The sequence below is a fragment of the Salvelinus alpinus genome, chromosome 2, assembly GCF_045679555.1.
Source record: "Salvelinus alpinus chromosome 2, SLU_Salpinus.1, whole genome shotgun sequence".
Classification (NCBI taxonomy): Eukaryota; Metazoa; Chordata; class Actinopteri; order Salmoniformes; family Salmonidae; genus Salvelinus; species Salvelinus alpinus.
The window spans coordinates 41,991,419-42,007,861 of NC_092087.1; the positions used below are offsets into that span (position 1 = coordinate 41,991,419).

The 16,443-nt window shown below is 43.9% G+C and overlaps 1 protein-coding gene and 1 long non-coding RNA gene across 2 annotated transcripts; both read right to left on the minus strand.

Moving 5' to 3' along the window:
- Positions 1-5,113: 5,113 nt before the first annotated feature.
- Positions 5,114-10,247, minus strand: LOC139562075 (uncharacterized). The gene is made up of 3 exons (XR_011672296.1): positions 10,004-10,247; positions 8,161-8,294; positions 5,114-5,423 (listed from the first exon to the last, which is right to left on the minus strand). It is a non-coding gene; the product is annotated as an uncharacterized lncRNA (long non-coding RNA).
- A 734-nt stretch (positions 10,248-10,981) lies between these two features.
- Positions 10,982-15,639, minus strand: LOC139540821 (uncharacterized). Its single transcript, XM_071344809.1, has 4 exons — positions 15,607-15,639; positions 14,381-14,516; positions 12,510-14,222; positions 10,982-11,043 (listed from the first exon to the last, which is right to left on the minus strand). Exons 1-4 carry the CDS (start codon positions 15,637-15,639, stop codon positions 10,982-10,984), a joined length of 1,944 nt encoding a protein of 647 aa, XP_071200910.1.
- Positions 15,640-16,443: the final 804 nt, after the last annotated feature.

Genomic DNA, 16,443 nt, shown 5'->3' on the forward strand with positions numbered 1-16,443 from the left:
AATGATTTCATACTATATTCAGTGCTTGTTTTCTCACATAAACTGAAATTGAGCTTTTAGCAACCAGGACCCGATTTCCACTAGATAACACAGCCACAAAGTCAAAACAGCTTTCCCATTTTGACAACGGATACCACTCCAGCGGGAGAAATCAATAGGCGAATATAACAGCCAATCACAAACTGGCTCATAAGTAATAGGGGTGTGCCGAGTACTCGAACAAAACGAGTATCGTAATGGATATGGAGAATTTTCAGAATACCATTATAACACAAGTATTTTTTGTAATTGTCCATCCCTCTGCTCTCATTTCCCCAGACAGACACTCATGGCTCTATTTCACTCATTCACAGTCACTCGTCTCAGGGCACAAGTCTCCCCTTCTCCAAACATCATGTATGAATCAGAATCCGTAGCTAGTCATTGTTGTTCAATCTTGTTATTTTCTGTTGACTTTGCTAAGGCCATATGGTTGTTTTTGTGTCTACTTGATAGTGGGACTACTTTAGTGGGACTACTTTGTCTGTCCATATAATTATTCCATTGCTGACGATATCTGTCATTATTTCGTGATCCAAACAGATGCTTGCTTGCAGTTATTATTTATTCTTGCCCGGGCATATTTACAGAGAAACAGATCATTCGAAGATAAAATTACAAATGTAGTTTTATATATAGTACAAAAGTTTGGACACACCTACTCATTCAAGGGTTTTTCTTATTTAAAAAAAAAACTATTTTCTACATTGTAGAATAATAGTGAAGACATCAAAACTATGAAATAACACATATGGAATAATGTAGTAACAAAAACAGTGTTAAAAATCAAAATATGCCAAGAGTGTGCAAAGACTGTGCAAAGCTGTCATCAAGGCAAAGGGTGGCTACTTTGAAGAATCTCAAATATAAAATATATTTTGATTTGTTTAACACTTTTTTAGTTACTACATGATTCCATGTGTGTTATTTCAAAATGTTGATGTCTTCACTATTATTCTACAATGTAGAAAATAGTCCAAATAACGCTGAATTCTACATCTACACTGATTGAGTAGGTGTGTCCAAACTTTTGACTGGTACTGTATATAAATTATATATACATTTTTTATGTTGTGTCATAAGTGTCGGGAGAGAGACAAAAGTTTTGCTCCTCTCAAAAGTGAAACAATATATGGGGCAAGCGAATTAGCCTACCTTCATCTAAATCTGTCTGGAATAAATGCAGGCAGTAGTAGCCAGCCATGCATTAGGCTACTTATTAGCCTATTTCATTGATAATTGAATAGGACTAAGTAAGTAAATCATGTGCATTTTCATCTGTCGGGGTCGTTTACCTTTGAACAATGTGTGTGAATGAGTGAAGGAACATAACGATGCACTCTGAGATGCGCTCTGAGTGATATCGCAGTAATGCACATTTGAGATATAGGCGTTACCGATATTTAAAGCCACTTCCATGTTTTCCTGTCACAAGTAAATCCAATTAAGAAGTGTGAAGTGAGGCCCTAAAAATTGTCAAAGACTCCAGCCACCCTAGTCATAGACTGTTCTCTCTGCTACCGCACGGCAAGCGGAATAGGAGCGTCAAGTCTAGGTCCAAGAGGCTTCTAAACAGCTTCTACCCCCAAGCCATAAGACTCCTGAACATCTAATCAAATGGCTACCCAGACTATTTGCATTGCACCCCCCCCCCCCCTCTCCCCTTTTACACCGCAGCCACTCTCTGTTGTTATCATCTATGCATAATCACTTTAATTACTCTACCTACATGTACATATTACCTCAGTTAACTCGACTAACCGGTGTCCCCGCACATTGACTCTGTAACAGTACCCCCCTGTATATAGTCTCGCTATTGTTATTTTACTGCTGCTCTTTAATTACTTTTATTTCTTATTCTTAATCGTATATTTTTTTAACTGCATTGTTGGTTAAGGGCTTGTAAGTAAGCATTTCACTGTGAGGACTACACCTGTTGTTCTATTCGGTGCATGTGACTAATACAATTTGATTTGATTTGAAAACGGATGATTACGAATACGAGTATGAATGAGATCGGCACACCCTTAGTAAATAATTCTGTGAAACACTATTGTTCCACTATTACTGCAGATATATTATGGACATTTTCTGAAAATTACAATGTGAAAATAAAAATAAAATCGTATGTGTAGCACCTTTAATCTCACCAATATTCCATGTGTCTAGAGTGTCTCATTTCTTCACAGGTTAATTTAGATGAACCACAAAAGCTCACATAGTCACTTCGCTTCCATCTCAAAACCTTGTTTGAGGAAGTGCTTGTCTTGTCTTCTCTCAAATTCTCGCTCATTAATGAATTTAGCAGCATCAAGCAGCAAACCTGAGAAGATGTTTTTGTGACAAGCTAGGCAGGCCTTCCTTCCTGGGGCTCGCTGACATCATTGGCATGTTTTGTGATGTGTCTTTGATGCAGCTCAAATGTAAACATCTGTTTGGTCTCCAGGGAGCCTGTTGTGCTGGTCTAGCTTCCCCAGGAATTATTATCATCCTCCTCCTCCTCAGCCTCCTTTTGTGTTTCCTGTAAAAAAAAAAGAAGACATTTATTATTCATAAGAAGTTCTTAGGAAAATTATCGAATGCGCTACTGGAAATTGAATAATGGAAAAGTACATAATAATATATATAATATACAATAATATATGCCATTTACCAGACGCTTTTGTCCAAGCGACTTAGAGTCATGCGTGCATACATTTTATGTATGGGTGGTCCCGGGAATCAAACCCATTATCCTGGCATTACAAGCGCCATGCTCTACCAACTGAGCTACAAAGGACCAAAATATAACTTCTGTGGGAATGGGAAGATAGGCATCTGGGCGATGATATAGAAGTTAGTGGTGATAAAACTGGGAACACAGTGTGTAGGTTAGAAAGAATACGACTCATTGTGTCACATATTTGAATGCAATATGAACACCAAAGCTCAATTAAAACCAGTAATGCAAGTACAAGAAAGGCATACAGTACAATATCAAGTGGTATAAGAAAAAAGAAAAGGCTGTCTTGTATTTCAAATATTTCAGTAAATCTTACTTTCACTCGTCTACAATAACCTCTACTTCATGAAGACTAATGCAATCCAAAGATGCTATGCTTTTTAAGACCAAAAAAAGACATGCATTCAGACAAAGGAATTATATTAGAGGCATGTCTCAAAAGAAAAGGAGGTTTCACTCGCTCAAAGTTTCCATTTTAATACCCAAGTTCAAAAGTAACTCTCTAAAGATACAAGTTGTCTTGAGGTGATTTGAGTGAGAGGAGGGCTCCCTCCTTTAAAACAAAGAAGACTCAGGAGAGTCTGAATCAAAGATGTGTCTCTCTGCCTGCCTTCAGTCATCAGAATGCTTTAAAGGCTTATTTCTTCCCCCATTTGAAATTCTGCCAAACCTGGCTCATCCCTGCACCACTTCCCTCCCTCCCTGCCGCCTCCCTGAGCAGAGCAGAGCAGGACTCCAGCTGTTAGGTGCTCCACTGGCCTAATCAGCGTACCAACACACACAGGCCTGCTGCTGCTGCTGCTACCCCCTTTGGAGAAGACGAGGTAGAGAATAAGGTCTCTCTCTACAGTGCCTCTCCCTTTCTTTATTTCTCTCTTTCTTTCTGTCTCTCACAGGCGCACACACACACACACACACACACACACACACACACACACACACACACACACACACACACACACACACACACACACACACACACACACACACACACACACACACACACACACACACACACACACACACACACACACACACACACACACACACACACACACACACACAGGGGCATTGTGGTGCCAGGATAACAACCTCTCCCTCAACGCCAGCAAAACAAAGGAGTTGATTGTTGACTTCAGGAAGCAAAGGGAACATGCCCCGATCCACATCAACGGGATTGCAGTAGAAAGAGTCAGCAGTTTTAAGATACCTCGGCACCACATCACCGAGGACTTGACATGGACCAACACCACCACCACTCTTATCAAGAAGGCGCAACAAGGTCTCTACTGCCTAAGGCGGCTTAAAAGATTCAGAATGCCACCCCGGGTCCTCTCCAGATACTACCGCTGCACCATCGAGAGCATCCTGACCGGTTGCGTAACGGCCAGGAACGGGAATTGCTCCGTCCACGACTAGAAGGCCCTCCAGCGGGTGGTGAAGACGGCCCAGTACATCACTGGGACCACGCTCCCACCCATCCAGGACATCTACTTAAAATGGTGCCTGAGGAAGGCCTGCAGCATCACCCCAGCCCTGAGCTGTTCACTTCCTTACCGTTGGACAGACGTTATCGGAGCATGAGGTCTGATACCAAGAGGCTCAGAGAGTTTCTATCTACAAGCCATCAGACTGCTCAACACTTGAACTGGACTGACCACCTGCACTGACTCTCCACACCTTAGCGCACACACACACACACACACACACACACACACACACACACACACACACACACACACACACACACACACACACACACACACACACACACACACACACACACACACACACACACACACACACACACACACACACACACACACACAGTATTGAGTTAGATGTCTCACTCATAATATCAGAGAACAGGGGTGACACAAGTAACCTTAAGTTATGTGTTATTCAGGTTCATCGTCCAGACGTGCTGCCAGGTTCACCTGAGGCTAGCCCCCCCCCCCCTCTCTCTCACACAAACACACACCACACACACACATTCATGCTACACACACATCACAACTGTTGCTATCAGACTCTTATTGCTAAATACTGCACAATTTATACACTTGCCCCCATCCCCCTTCCCTAAAACACTTGTAAATATTGGACTATAAATTGTGCCTTCCTGTATTATACTTAAGCTGAAATGTTCGTATTCTTATCTTGTATTATTTCTTATTGTTGTTGCATTGTCCAGAAGGAACCTGAATGTAAGCATTTCATTGGACGGAGTAAACCATGTGTGTCTTGTATATACGACTAATACAACTTCAAACACGCGCGCACACGCACACACATGCACACACATGCGCGCACACACACACAGAATTAGAATACTTATACTGAACAAAAATATAAATGCAACATGCAACAGTTTAATTTAAAAGATTTTACTGAGTTACAGATCATATAAGGAAATCAGTCAATTGAAATAATCTATGGATTTCACATGGGTGGGCCTGGGAGTGCATAGGCCCACCCACTGGGGAGCAGCCCAGCCACTCAGAATGAGTTTTTCCCCACAAAAGGGCTTTATTACAGACAGAAATACTCCTCAGTTTCATCAGCTGTCCGGGTGGCTGGTCTCAGATGATCCCGCAGGTAAAGAAGCCAGATGTGGAGGTCCTGGGCTGGCGTGGTTACACGTGGTCTGCGGTTGTGAGGCCTGTTGGACATACAGCCAAATTCTTTAAAACAAAATTGGAGGCGGCTTATTGTAGAGAAATTAAAATGAAATTATCTGGCAACAGCTCTGGTGGACATTCCTCCAGTCAGCATGCCAATTGCACACTCCCTCAAAACTTGAGACATCTGTGGCATTGTGTTGTGTGACAAAACTGCACATTTTAGAGTGGCACAGTACAAGATGAACCTGTATAATGATTATGCAGTTTAATCAGCTTCTTGATATGCCACACCTGTCAGGTGGAAGGAGAGATGGCGAAGGAGAAATGCTCCCTAACATGGATATAAACAATTTTGTGCACAACATTTTAGAGAAATAAACTTTTTGTGCATATGGAACATTTCTGGGATCTTTGATTTCAGTTCATGAAACATGGGACCAACACTTTGCATGTTGCGTTTATATTTTTGTTCTGTATAATTAAATAGGATCTCTATGCACACACCCCTACCTTTCTTAAAACAATAGACAGGTTGACCACAGCTTTAAGAAAACCTTACCATCTCCACCCACACCTATCATGCTGATCCTATACTCATTACTGTGACTGGTGACTGTTGTTTCTAGTCCTGACTGGAGCCAGAGCTGTCAGTGTCAGTGCTGTCCCTCTGGCTGCTGTTGTGTCAGAGGCTCTTTAAAGGCAGAGGCAGCCTGCTGTGCACGTAGCCACCTGTGAAATGCCAACGTCAGGCCCTGCCGCCACAGATAGCCCTGATAAAGTATTGATGGGAGCCCCATGTTGCGAGAGCCACTCTGATGTGAAGTTCAGGGCCGATCGGAGTGACTGCCAGCTGGGTCTTTAGCCCTCCCAAGGCCCCGTGGCCACGGTACAGTGGCTGTGTCCCAAATGGCACACTATTCCCCACTATACTACATTTAACCAGAGCCCTAGTGCAATACATAGTGATACACATACTAGAGATAGACATAGAGGAAGATTTGGTCACACTTTAATAAACGCATTTATAGTGCATTATTACTTGTTATAAGCAGCTATGAGCCTTTATACTGTTTTGACATCTCCTTATAGCTTATGTTATTTCATGAGTTCCTTTTTCAACAGACTCAAAATGGCTAAGAATAACTCTCAGGATCATGATGAGTCACTAAGAATGATTGAATGAATAAAACTTTATTGACACCCAGAGGGTAAAATGAATTTGTCACCAGCCAAAGACAGATACAGGGACAATACAGAGACATATGAACATATCACAGACAGCACTGCAGACTCTACCAAGGTGTCATACATTTTTACCATGCATTATGACTGCTTCTAAGGCATTATACCCGTTGGCCTTTAGTGAACAATAAATATGTCTGTATATCCTAAAACCTTCAAAAAAATTGGACAGGGAGGGTCAGCTGAGAGGACTAACGTACACCCAGGGGTGTAGGAGCGGCTCTGACAAGGGGGTGGTGGGGGGTGGAAAGAAGGTATAACCCAAACGCGCTTCAGCCCAACTTAAACGAAAAAGGGGAAATCAGGTGCTCAACTGAGAGACTAGAATTCCCAAAAACGTTCCTTATCTCAGGAGGCTCTGATGAAGGTGATTCATGCCGAAACGTAAGCCGATTGTTTACTTGTCCCGTCAATAAATCTATCGGATTTAAACAACAACAGAGTGCTCCTTTTTCTTTATTCTTCCAGATAGTCACCAGTTGAAGTATTCTGGGATAAGCAATGTTTTTTGGATTGGGGGGGACATACATTTCTCTACGGGAGGCCGGGGGTGGAATTTTATTTGAAAAACAGGTTTTAAATGCTTTTTAGTGACTTTTGAGAAAAGGATGCAAAATAAATCTTAACTTACCAATGGGCAAGTATAAAAGGGGTGCCATGCAGAGGAGCACTTACTCTGCTACGGTCCAATCAGTCTTAAGGCCATGGTCATTCATACTGTACTGAATACCACACACACACACACACACACACACACACACACACACACACACACACACACACACACACACACACACACACACACACACACACACACACACACACACACACACACACACACACACACACACACACACACACACACACACACACACACACACACACACACACACACACACACACACACACACACACACATACACAAAAATGATACCCTACACAACTATAAAAATGAAATAGTATCATGGCTGCCTCTATCCTGCATTAAGTTAACACATGCAATACACCCTCTAGACTTAAGCTGCTATCATTTCATCAGAGATGATATTTGATCATTCAGATTGATTCCCGCTATGACAGATCATCAGTCTATGAACCCTATGAGCTTGGAGAGCAGTGGAGGCTGGTGACTTGAAAGACTGAGGAGGATGGGAGACCCACGGTAAAGGTGCGGAACGCATGTAGATGACAAAGGGTGTTTCAAAAATCGTCAGACTAATTATTTTAACCTAAAGCATTTAATAAAGACATTTATAGTACAATGTTATGGGAAATGGGAATGGGAGGGCTACCAACACCATGTTGGAAAGGGATCACAGCAGTGATTGAATGGGGGTATGAGGCATGAGTTGAGGTGTTCAGAGGCTTGACCAGTGCAGGACAGGATTTGACTAACACACTACACAGTTAGACAAAAAAGCTAAGAATGAGTTAGTCCAAGCAAGGTGTAAAATCATTGATGTGTAATAATGTGATTGTGTATGTGATTGACTCTACATACAGTAAAGAGAGAAAATTGATAGGGGTACTCACAATGCTTGGAGAGGAAACATTCAATGTGCCGGTGGAAGAGCGGGCACATGAGACGTGGCTTCAGTTCATGTCAGGAGATAGTTGAGAATGGTAGTGGTCATGACCTCTTAATCAGGAAACAGGAGTGGACTTAGCTGTAAATACAAATAGCAGATACCTTCCATCATAGCTGCGCCAACGTAGGTTTGGACAACGAGTTTCTCTATGAAGGTAAACTCAGACATCTAAAAATGCATAAAGTCCAACACAGGCTGCGCATCTCACCCACTTGACACATCAAAGTAGCCCAAGAAACGTTCCTGAATAAAGCCCTGATCATCCACATACCTGACAATAACTGACAACTGCAATCAGACTGGTGGCATCGGTACGGTGGGGCAATTTTTACCCTCTTTGGCCTGGAGATTTTCCTTATACTGTATGTTACCATAACAAGGAAAACTCTGGTATGACAGTGATTAATCAGTTGTTAAAAGGTTTTATATGGGGGCCTCCCGGGTGGCGCAGTGGTCTAGCTGTGCCACCAGAGACTCTGGGTTCGCGCCCAGGCTCTATCGCAGCCGGCCGCGACCGGGAGGTCTATGGGGCGATGCACAATTGGCCTAGCGTCGTCCGGGTTAGGGAGGGTTTGGCCGGTAGGGATATCCTTGTCTCATCACGCACTAGCGACTCCTGTGGCGGGCCGGGCGCAGTGCGCGCTAACCAGGTCGCCAGGTGCATGGTGTTTCCTCCGACACATTGGTGCGGCTGGCTTCCGGGTTGGATGCGCGCTGTGTTAAGAAGCAGTGCGGCTTGGCTTGGTTGGGTTGTGTTTCAGAGGACGCATGGCTTTCGACCTTCGTCTCTCCCGAGCCCGTACGGGAGTTGTAGCGCTGAGACAAGATAGTAACTACTAACAATTGGATACCACGAAATTGGGGAGAAAAGGGGGTAAAATTTTTTTTTTTTTAAATGGTTTTATATGGGCTATGATGGGACCAGTTGTTCTTAATCAGGTCACATGATTTTTAAAAACTCCTGAAAAAAACTCCTGAAAAAAACTCCTGAAAAAAACTCCTGGTCCTGGGGGGGATGAAAACCCTGTCAAACTGCAGCTACCTTATATTTGTTCATATAAATTATATTTAGACTAGATTAGGAGGGGGATTTCCTCTACCAGACACATAGACAACAACAGATAGACAATATAACTCACAGGGCTGAGCTAGCTTTATGCATGTTTGAATCATGCAGACCTATGCAACTGTGGGCCTTATAAAACATTTACTCACATCTGTCATCACTATAATGTTGACTGATTAATTCCAGTTAATCACGTATGGGCAGCCTAGCCAACCCAATTTTGAATATAAACAACATTTGATCACATTCATATTTTCTCCTGACACACAAATGGACTATAAATACATAACATTACCAATTAGTTTGCCTTGACCAGATGGAAAGGGCGCATAGGATGTAACGTTATGCAGCAGCTCTTATTAGTAGCCTACAGTTGATCAGACTGAAAGATTGTCTCGTTTTCATCCCATACAGCATGTCCCATTTCTAATGTTTACGTGTAGCCTAGGCTGCTGCTACATTTATGTCATGAGTTTTTGCTTGTGTCTGTCCGGAGTGATTATGTATTATAATCTTTGCTAAATAGATACCGGAGGAAAGTGGAAAGCCTACATGAGCGGATTCGAAAAAATGCGCTGCGTCAAACTCTCTCTTTAATCTACATTTTAATGGATGATGCAATGGAAGCTATCAAATCATTCGGACTTGTTTACGACATCCTAGAAAACACAGTCGAAACTTCGATATGTTCAGCAAGTAAAGCGTCGTAACGTGCAATTACCTCTGCAAACTCCTTGTAGTTGCGCTTGTTGGCGGAACTTTCCCTCTCGTTGTGTTGTCTATCGCTACAGCTTTTTCCCAGAAGCTTGAATCTGATGTGGGCATTTATATGCTCCCTGCTTGTTTTTTGCCGTTTAGCTGAACGATCGATGTTCTTCAAGTCACTGTACCCACCTTTCGACCAAGGCCTAGGCTCAATCAATCATGTCTTTATGATAGTGGCCAGACGGAAGCAACTCCTCAATAAAAGGCACATGACAGCCCGCTTGGAGTTTGCCAAAAGGCACCTGAAGGACTCTGACCATGAGAAACATGATTCTCTGGTCTGATGAAACCAAGATTGAACTCTTTGGCCTGAATGCCAAGCGTCACGTCTGGAGGAAACCTGGCACCATCCCTACGGTGAAGCATGGTGGTGGTGGCAGCATCATGCTGTGGGGGTGTTTTTCAGCGGCAGGGACTGGGAGACTAGTCAGAATCGAGGGAAAGATGAACAGAGCAAAGTACAAAGAAATCCTTGATGAAAACCTGCTCTATAGTGCTTTGGACCTCAGACTGGGGTGAAGGTTCACCTTCCAACAGGACAATGACCCGAAGCACACAGCCAAGACAACGCAGGAGTGGCTTCGGGACAAGTCTATGAATGTCCCTTAGTGGCCCAGCCAGAGCCCGTACTTGAACCTGAACAAACATCTCTGGAGAGACCTGAAAATAGATATGCAGCAACACTCCCCATCCAACCTGACAGAGCTTGAGGGGATCTGCAGAGACGAATGGGAGAAACTCCTCAAATACAGGTGTGCCAAGCTTATAAAAAACAGTTTTTGTTTTGTGTGTGTAGATTGATGAGATAAAAAACAATCCCCTCAACAGATCCTGTAGACTCATTGGATAAATCTATCAGTCTGGAAAAAGCTCAAGCTCAACATCATCTGACTCAGAATAGGAAAAGACTGCACGGGGCTGGCAAGAGACAGTCCTAGGTCATGGAGCTCAAGTTCTGCCAGCCCAGCTGCCATTGCCCAACACGAGCTTCATTAGCTGAAGAACATTCAGGACCCTGTCTGGAACATTCAGCCAACACAACATCCATGTTCAGTTAGACTGATGTTGTAGTATAATATAGAAGGCTTAGTATGCTCTGCATTGTGCATTGTGGTAAAGATATTGCTAGCTCTTGTACATACACTATATTTACAAAAGCGTGTACACCCCTTCAAATTAGTGGATTCGGCTCTTTCAGCCTCACCCGTTGCTGACAGGTGTATAAAATAGAGCACACCGCCATGCAATCTCCATAGACAAACATTGGCAGTAGAATGGCCTTACTGAAGAGCTCAGTGACTTTCAACGTGGCGCCGTCATAGGATGTCACCTTTCCAACAAGTCAGTTCGTCAAATTTCTGTGGAAATGTCTAGGAGCAACAACGGCTCAGCCATGAAGTGGTAGGCCACACAACCTCACAGAATGGGACCGCCGAGTGCTGAAGCGTGTAATGCGTGAAAATCGTCTGTCCTTGGTTGCAACACTCACTACCGAGTTCCAAACTTCCTCTGGAAGCAACATCCGTGAAGCTCCAGACAAACAAGAACTGTTTGTCTGGAGCTTCATGAAATGGGTTTCCATGGCCGAGCAGCCGCTCACAAGCCTAAGATCACCATGCGCAATGCCAAGCGTTGGCTGGAGTGGTGTAAAGCTCGCCGCCATTGAACTCTGGAGCAGTGAATCACGCTTCACCATCTGGTAGTCTGACAGACGAATCTGGGTTTGGCGGATGCCAGGAAAATTCTACCTGCGCAAATGCATAGTGCCAACTGTAGTGCCTAGTTTGGTGGAGAAGGAATAATGGTCTGGAGCTGTTTTTCATGGTTCGGGCTAGGCCCCTTAGTTCCAGTGAAGGGAAATCTTAATGCTACAGCATACAATGACATTCTAGACAATTCTGTGCTTCCAACTTTGTGGCAACAGTTTGGGGTTGGCCCTTTCCTGTTTCAGCATAAGAATGCCCCTGTGCACAAAGCGAGGTCCATACAGAAATGGTTTGTTGAGATCGGTGTGGAAGAACATGACTGGCTTGCACAGAGCCCTGACCTGAACCCCATCAGACACCTTTGGGATGAATAGGAACACCGACTGTGAGCCAGTCCTAATGGCCCAACATCAGTACCTGACCTCACTAATGTTCTTGTGGCTGAATGGAAGCAAGTCCCCGCAGCAATGTTCCAACATCTAGTGGAAAGCTTTCCTGGAAGAATGGAGGCTGTTATTATAATAAAGGGTGGGTGGGGCAACTCCATATTAATGCCCATGCTTTTGGAATGAGATGTTTGAGGAGCAGGTGTCCACATACCTTTGGTTATGTAGTGTATGTATATAATGGAGTTTGATATAAACTCAAACCCCTCCACTAAATTCGACCCTGAGGTGTCCATCATTATAGCAGGCCTACTGTTGGAAGAGGGAGAGGATGCGATGGAGACTTCTGACGGAGGGGATCCAGTCTGACCTGTGTTAGTAGCTCCAGAGCGGATGCCTGTGTTAGTAGCTCCAGAGCGGATGTCTGTGTTAGTAGCTACAGAGCGGATGTCTGTGTTAGTAGCTCCAGAGCGGATGTCTGTGTTAGTAGCTACAGAGCGGATGTCTGTGTTAGTAGCTACAGAGCGGATGTCTGTGTTAGTAGCTACAGAGCGGATGTCTGTGTTAGTAGCTACAGAGCGGATGTCTGCGTTAGTAGCTCCAGAGCGGATGTCTGTGTTAGTAGCTACAGAGCGGATGTCTGTGTTAGTAGCTCCAGAGCGGATGCCTGTGTTAGTAGCTACAGAGCGGATGTCTGTGTTAGTAGCTACAGAGGGGATGTCTGTGTTAGTAGCTCCAGAGCGGATGTCTGTGTTAGTAGCTCCAGAGCGGATGCCTGTGTTAGTAGCTCCAGAGCGGATGCCTGTGTTAGTAGCTACAGAGCAGATGCCTGTGTTAGTAGCTACAGAGCGGATGTCTGTGTTAGTAGCTCCAGAGCGGATGTCTGTGTTAGTAGCTCCAGAGCGGATGTCTGTGTTAGTAGATACAGAGCGGATGCCTGTGTTAGTAGCTACAGAGCGGATGTCTGTGTTAGTAGCTCCAGAGCGGATGTCTGTGTTAGTAGCTACAGAGCGGATGCCTGTGTTAGTAGCTCCAGAGCGGATGCCTGTGTTAGTAGCTACAGAGCGGATGTCTGTGTTAGTAGTTACAGAGCGGATGTCTGTGTTAGTAGCTACAGAGCGGATGTCTGTGTTAGTAGCTACAGAGCGGATGTCTGTGTTAGTAGCTACAGAGCGGATGTCTGTGTTAGTAGCTACAGAGCGGATGTCTGTGTTAGTAGCTACAGAGCGGATGCCTGTGTTAGTAGCTACAGAGGGGATGTCTGTGTTAGTAGCTCCAGAGCGGATGTCTGTGTTAGTAGCTCCAGAGCGGATGCCTGTGTTAGTAGCTCCAGAGCGGATGCCTGTGTTAGTAGCTACAGAGCAGATGCCTGTGTTAGTAGCTACAGAGCGGATGTCTGTGTTAGTAGCTACAGAGTGGATGTCTGTGTTAGTAGCTCCAGAGCGGATGTCTGTGTTAGTAGCTCCAGAGCGGATGTCTGTGTTAGTAGATACAGAGCGGATGCCTGTGTTAGTAGCTACAGAGCGGATGTCTGTGTTAGTAGCTCCAGAGCGGATGTCTGTGTTAGTAGCTACAGAGCGGATGCCTGTGTTAGTAGCTCCAGAGCGGATGCCTGTGTTAGTAGCTACAGAGCGGATGTCTGTGTTAGTAGTTACAGAGCGGATGTCTGTGTTAGTAGCTACAGAGCGGATGTCTGTGTTAGTAGCTACAGAGCGGATGTCTGTGTTAGTAGCTACAGAGCGGATGTCTGTGTTAGTAGCTACAGAGCGGATGTCTGTGTTAGTAGCAACAGAGCGGATGTCTGTGTTAGTAGCTACAGAGCGGATGTCTGTGTTAGTAGCTACAGAGCGGATGTCTGTGTTAGTAGTTACAGAGCGGATGTCTGTGTTAGTAGCTACAGAGCGGATGTCTGTGTTAGTAGCTACAGAGCGGATGTCTGTGTTAGTAGCTACAGAGCGGATGTCTGTGTTAGTAGCTACAGAGCGGATGCCTGTGTTAGTAGCTACAGAGCGGATGTCTGTGTTAGTAGCTACAGAGCGGATGTCTGTGTTAGTAGCTACAGAGCGGATGCCTGTGTTAGTAGCTACAGAGCGGATGCGGGCGAGAGGCCGGGGGCCCAGGTGTGATCAAGCTGGAACTATGCTCTTTCCTGGAGAAAGTGGCTGTCCTTCAGCAGACCCAAAGGCTAAGGAGAGACGAAAGGTTCAGCAGGGTCTATCTACGATCGTCAAAGTCACACACGGAGCGACTCATTGATCTGATCTTCAGAACTCTTCTTCGGGAGATTCCGACCGGGAAGAAATTCTACATCACTGGGAGTGGGCGAGTGATGCAACGGTCTCCATTTGGTCTTGATGCTGGTAGCAGGGGCCGGGAGCTGCAGAGAAAGACAATTGATGTTACTTTCACTGAATCCTGACATTATATCCCTGAATGAGACACATCTAACAGGTCAACATTCATTTGAAATAGACAGGTACACTTGGTTTGGACATAATAGGAAAACGCATGTAAGAGTGCCTAAAGGATCTGGTGGAGTTTGGCTTTTTGTTAGAAACAAGATACGCGAGTCCTATAACTAATGTGACTGACAAATCAGTAGATGTCATAATGGGACTGAGATTTGAGCATTCACTATCGGAATATTGTTTTGTTATTGTCTCCCATTATTTTCCTCCTGTGGGCTCTACATCAGGATGTGATTCTCAAACTTTCTTTAGCCACCTGTTGGCTCAAATTTATACTTTTTCGGAGGTTGACGCTATTTACCTCTGGAGATTTAAATAGTTGTATTGCTGGTTTGGAAGACTGTATACAGGATGGTGATAATGTTGCACCCAGGTCCAACTTAGACACTGTGTTAAATAAGCATGGTGAAACCTTACTGGAATTCCTAAAGGATTCAAAAGGCTGTATTCTAAATGGAAGAATATCCCCTGAGAAAGATCATTTCACATCAATCTCTACAAAAGGGAAAAAAGTTGTTGATAACATCATTACCCCCCATGACTGTTTAAATACATGTTTTGAGTATAATGTCTTTACCCCTAATGAGCTGTCGGAAAGTGTGGGAGTTGACTGTATGGGTTTAATTGGGGATCGCTGTAGAATACCTGACCACTGTGTTGAGTCTGACATTTCAGGCTGGGGTTCAATCGGGATGTTTGTAATGATATGTCTGAAGGCTAGTCTAATGTATGTATCAAGCGAAGACTCAGAAACCTACCAGATCATTTCCATTCCTCCAGTATGTGTTATAATGCTCTGTTGGAGCTCATTGATCAACTTGAAATACACCAGAAAAATCAAGATGGCATTTACTCCTGGTATGACATTCTGTGATGTGTATTATAATGAATTGGATGACGGTGTTAAGGAGAAATTTTTAAATACATCCAGAAAACAAAAATTGTACAAAAGTGGGTAAACCCTTCTGGACTAAGGAATTAGATACATTATGGTCTTACACGGAACCCAAACCGGCTGCACGCGTGCGCCATCGTGCGCCATCGTGTATAAATGTATCTTGTCCCCCTACACCAAACGCGATCACGACATGCAGGTTAAAATATCAGAACAAACTCTGAACCAATTACATTAATTTGGGGACATGTCGAAAAGCATTAAACATTTATGGCAATTTAGCTAGTTAGCTTGCACTTGCTTGCTAATTTGTCCTATTTAGCTATCTTGCTGTTGCTAGCTAATTTGTCCTGGGATATAAACATTGAGTTGTTATTTTACCTGAAATGCACAAGGTCCTCTACTCCGACAATTAATCCACACATAAACCGAATCGTTTCTAGTCATCTCTCCTCCTTCCAGGCTTTTTCATCTTTGAACTTATATGGTGATTGGCATTTAAACTTTCATAGTATTACTACGACAACCGGCAACACAGTTCGTCTTTCAATCATCCACGTGGGTATAACCAATGAGGAGATGGCACGTGGGTACCTGCTTCTATTAACCAATGAGGAGATGGGAGAGGCAGGACTTGCAGCGCGATCTGCGTCAGAAATAGAAAGGACTTCTATGTTAGCCCTTGGCGAGCAGTGTGGGTGCAATAATTGAATAACATAGATTTCTAAATTCAGCATGCAACGCTCGCGCAAGCGACGAGAGCGGTGTGGTCAGCCTGTCAGATGAGATTGTCTGAAAAAATCTTTCTAAAAGGTAAAGGAAATAAAAAGCACAAGGATGACCAAAATAATTCATTTGAAGCTTGTCAATATAAATTTGATAAAATATTACTATCTATAAAGCGTATATTTAAGCGGAGGCAGGCATTACAGTTGGAACAG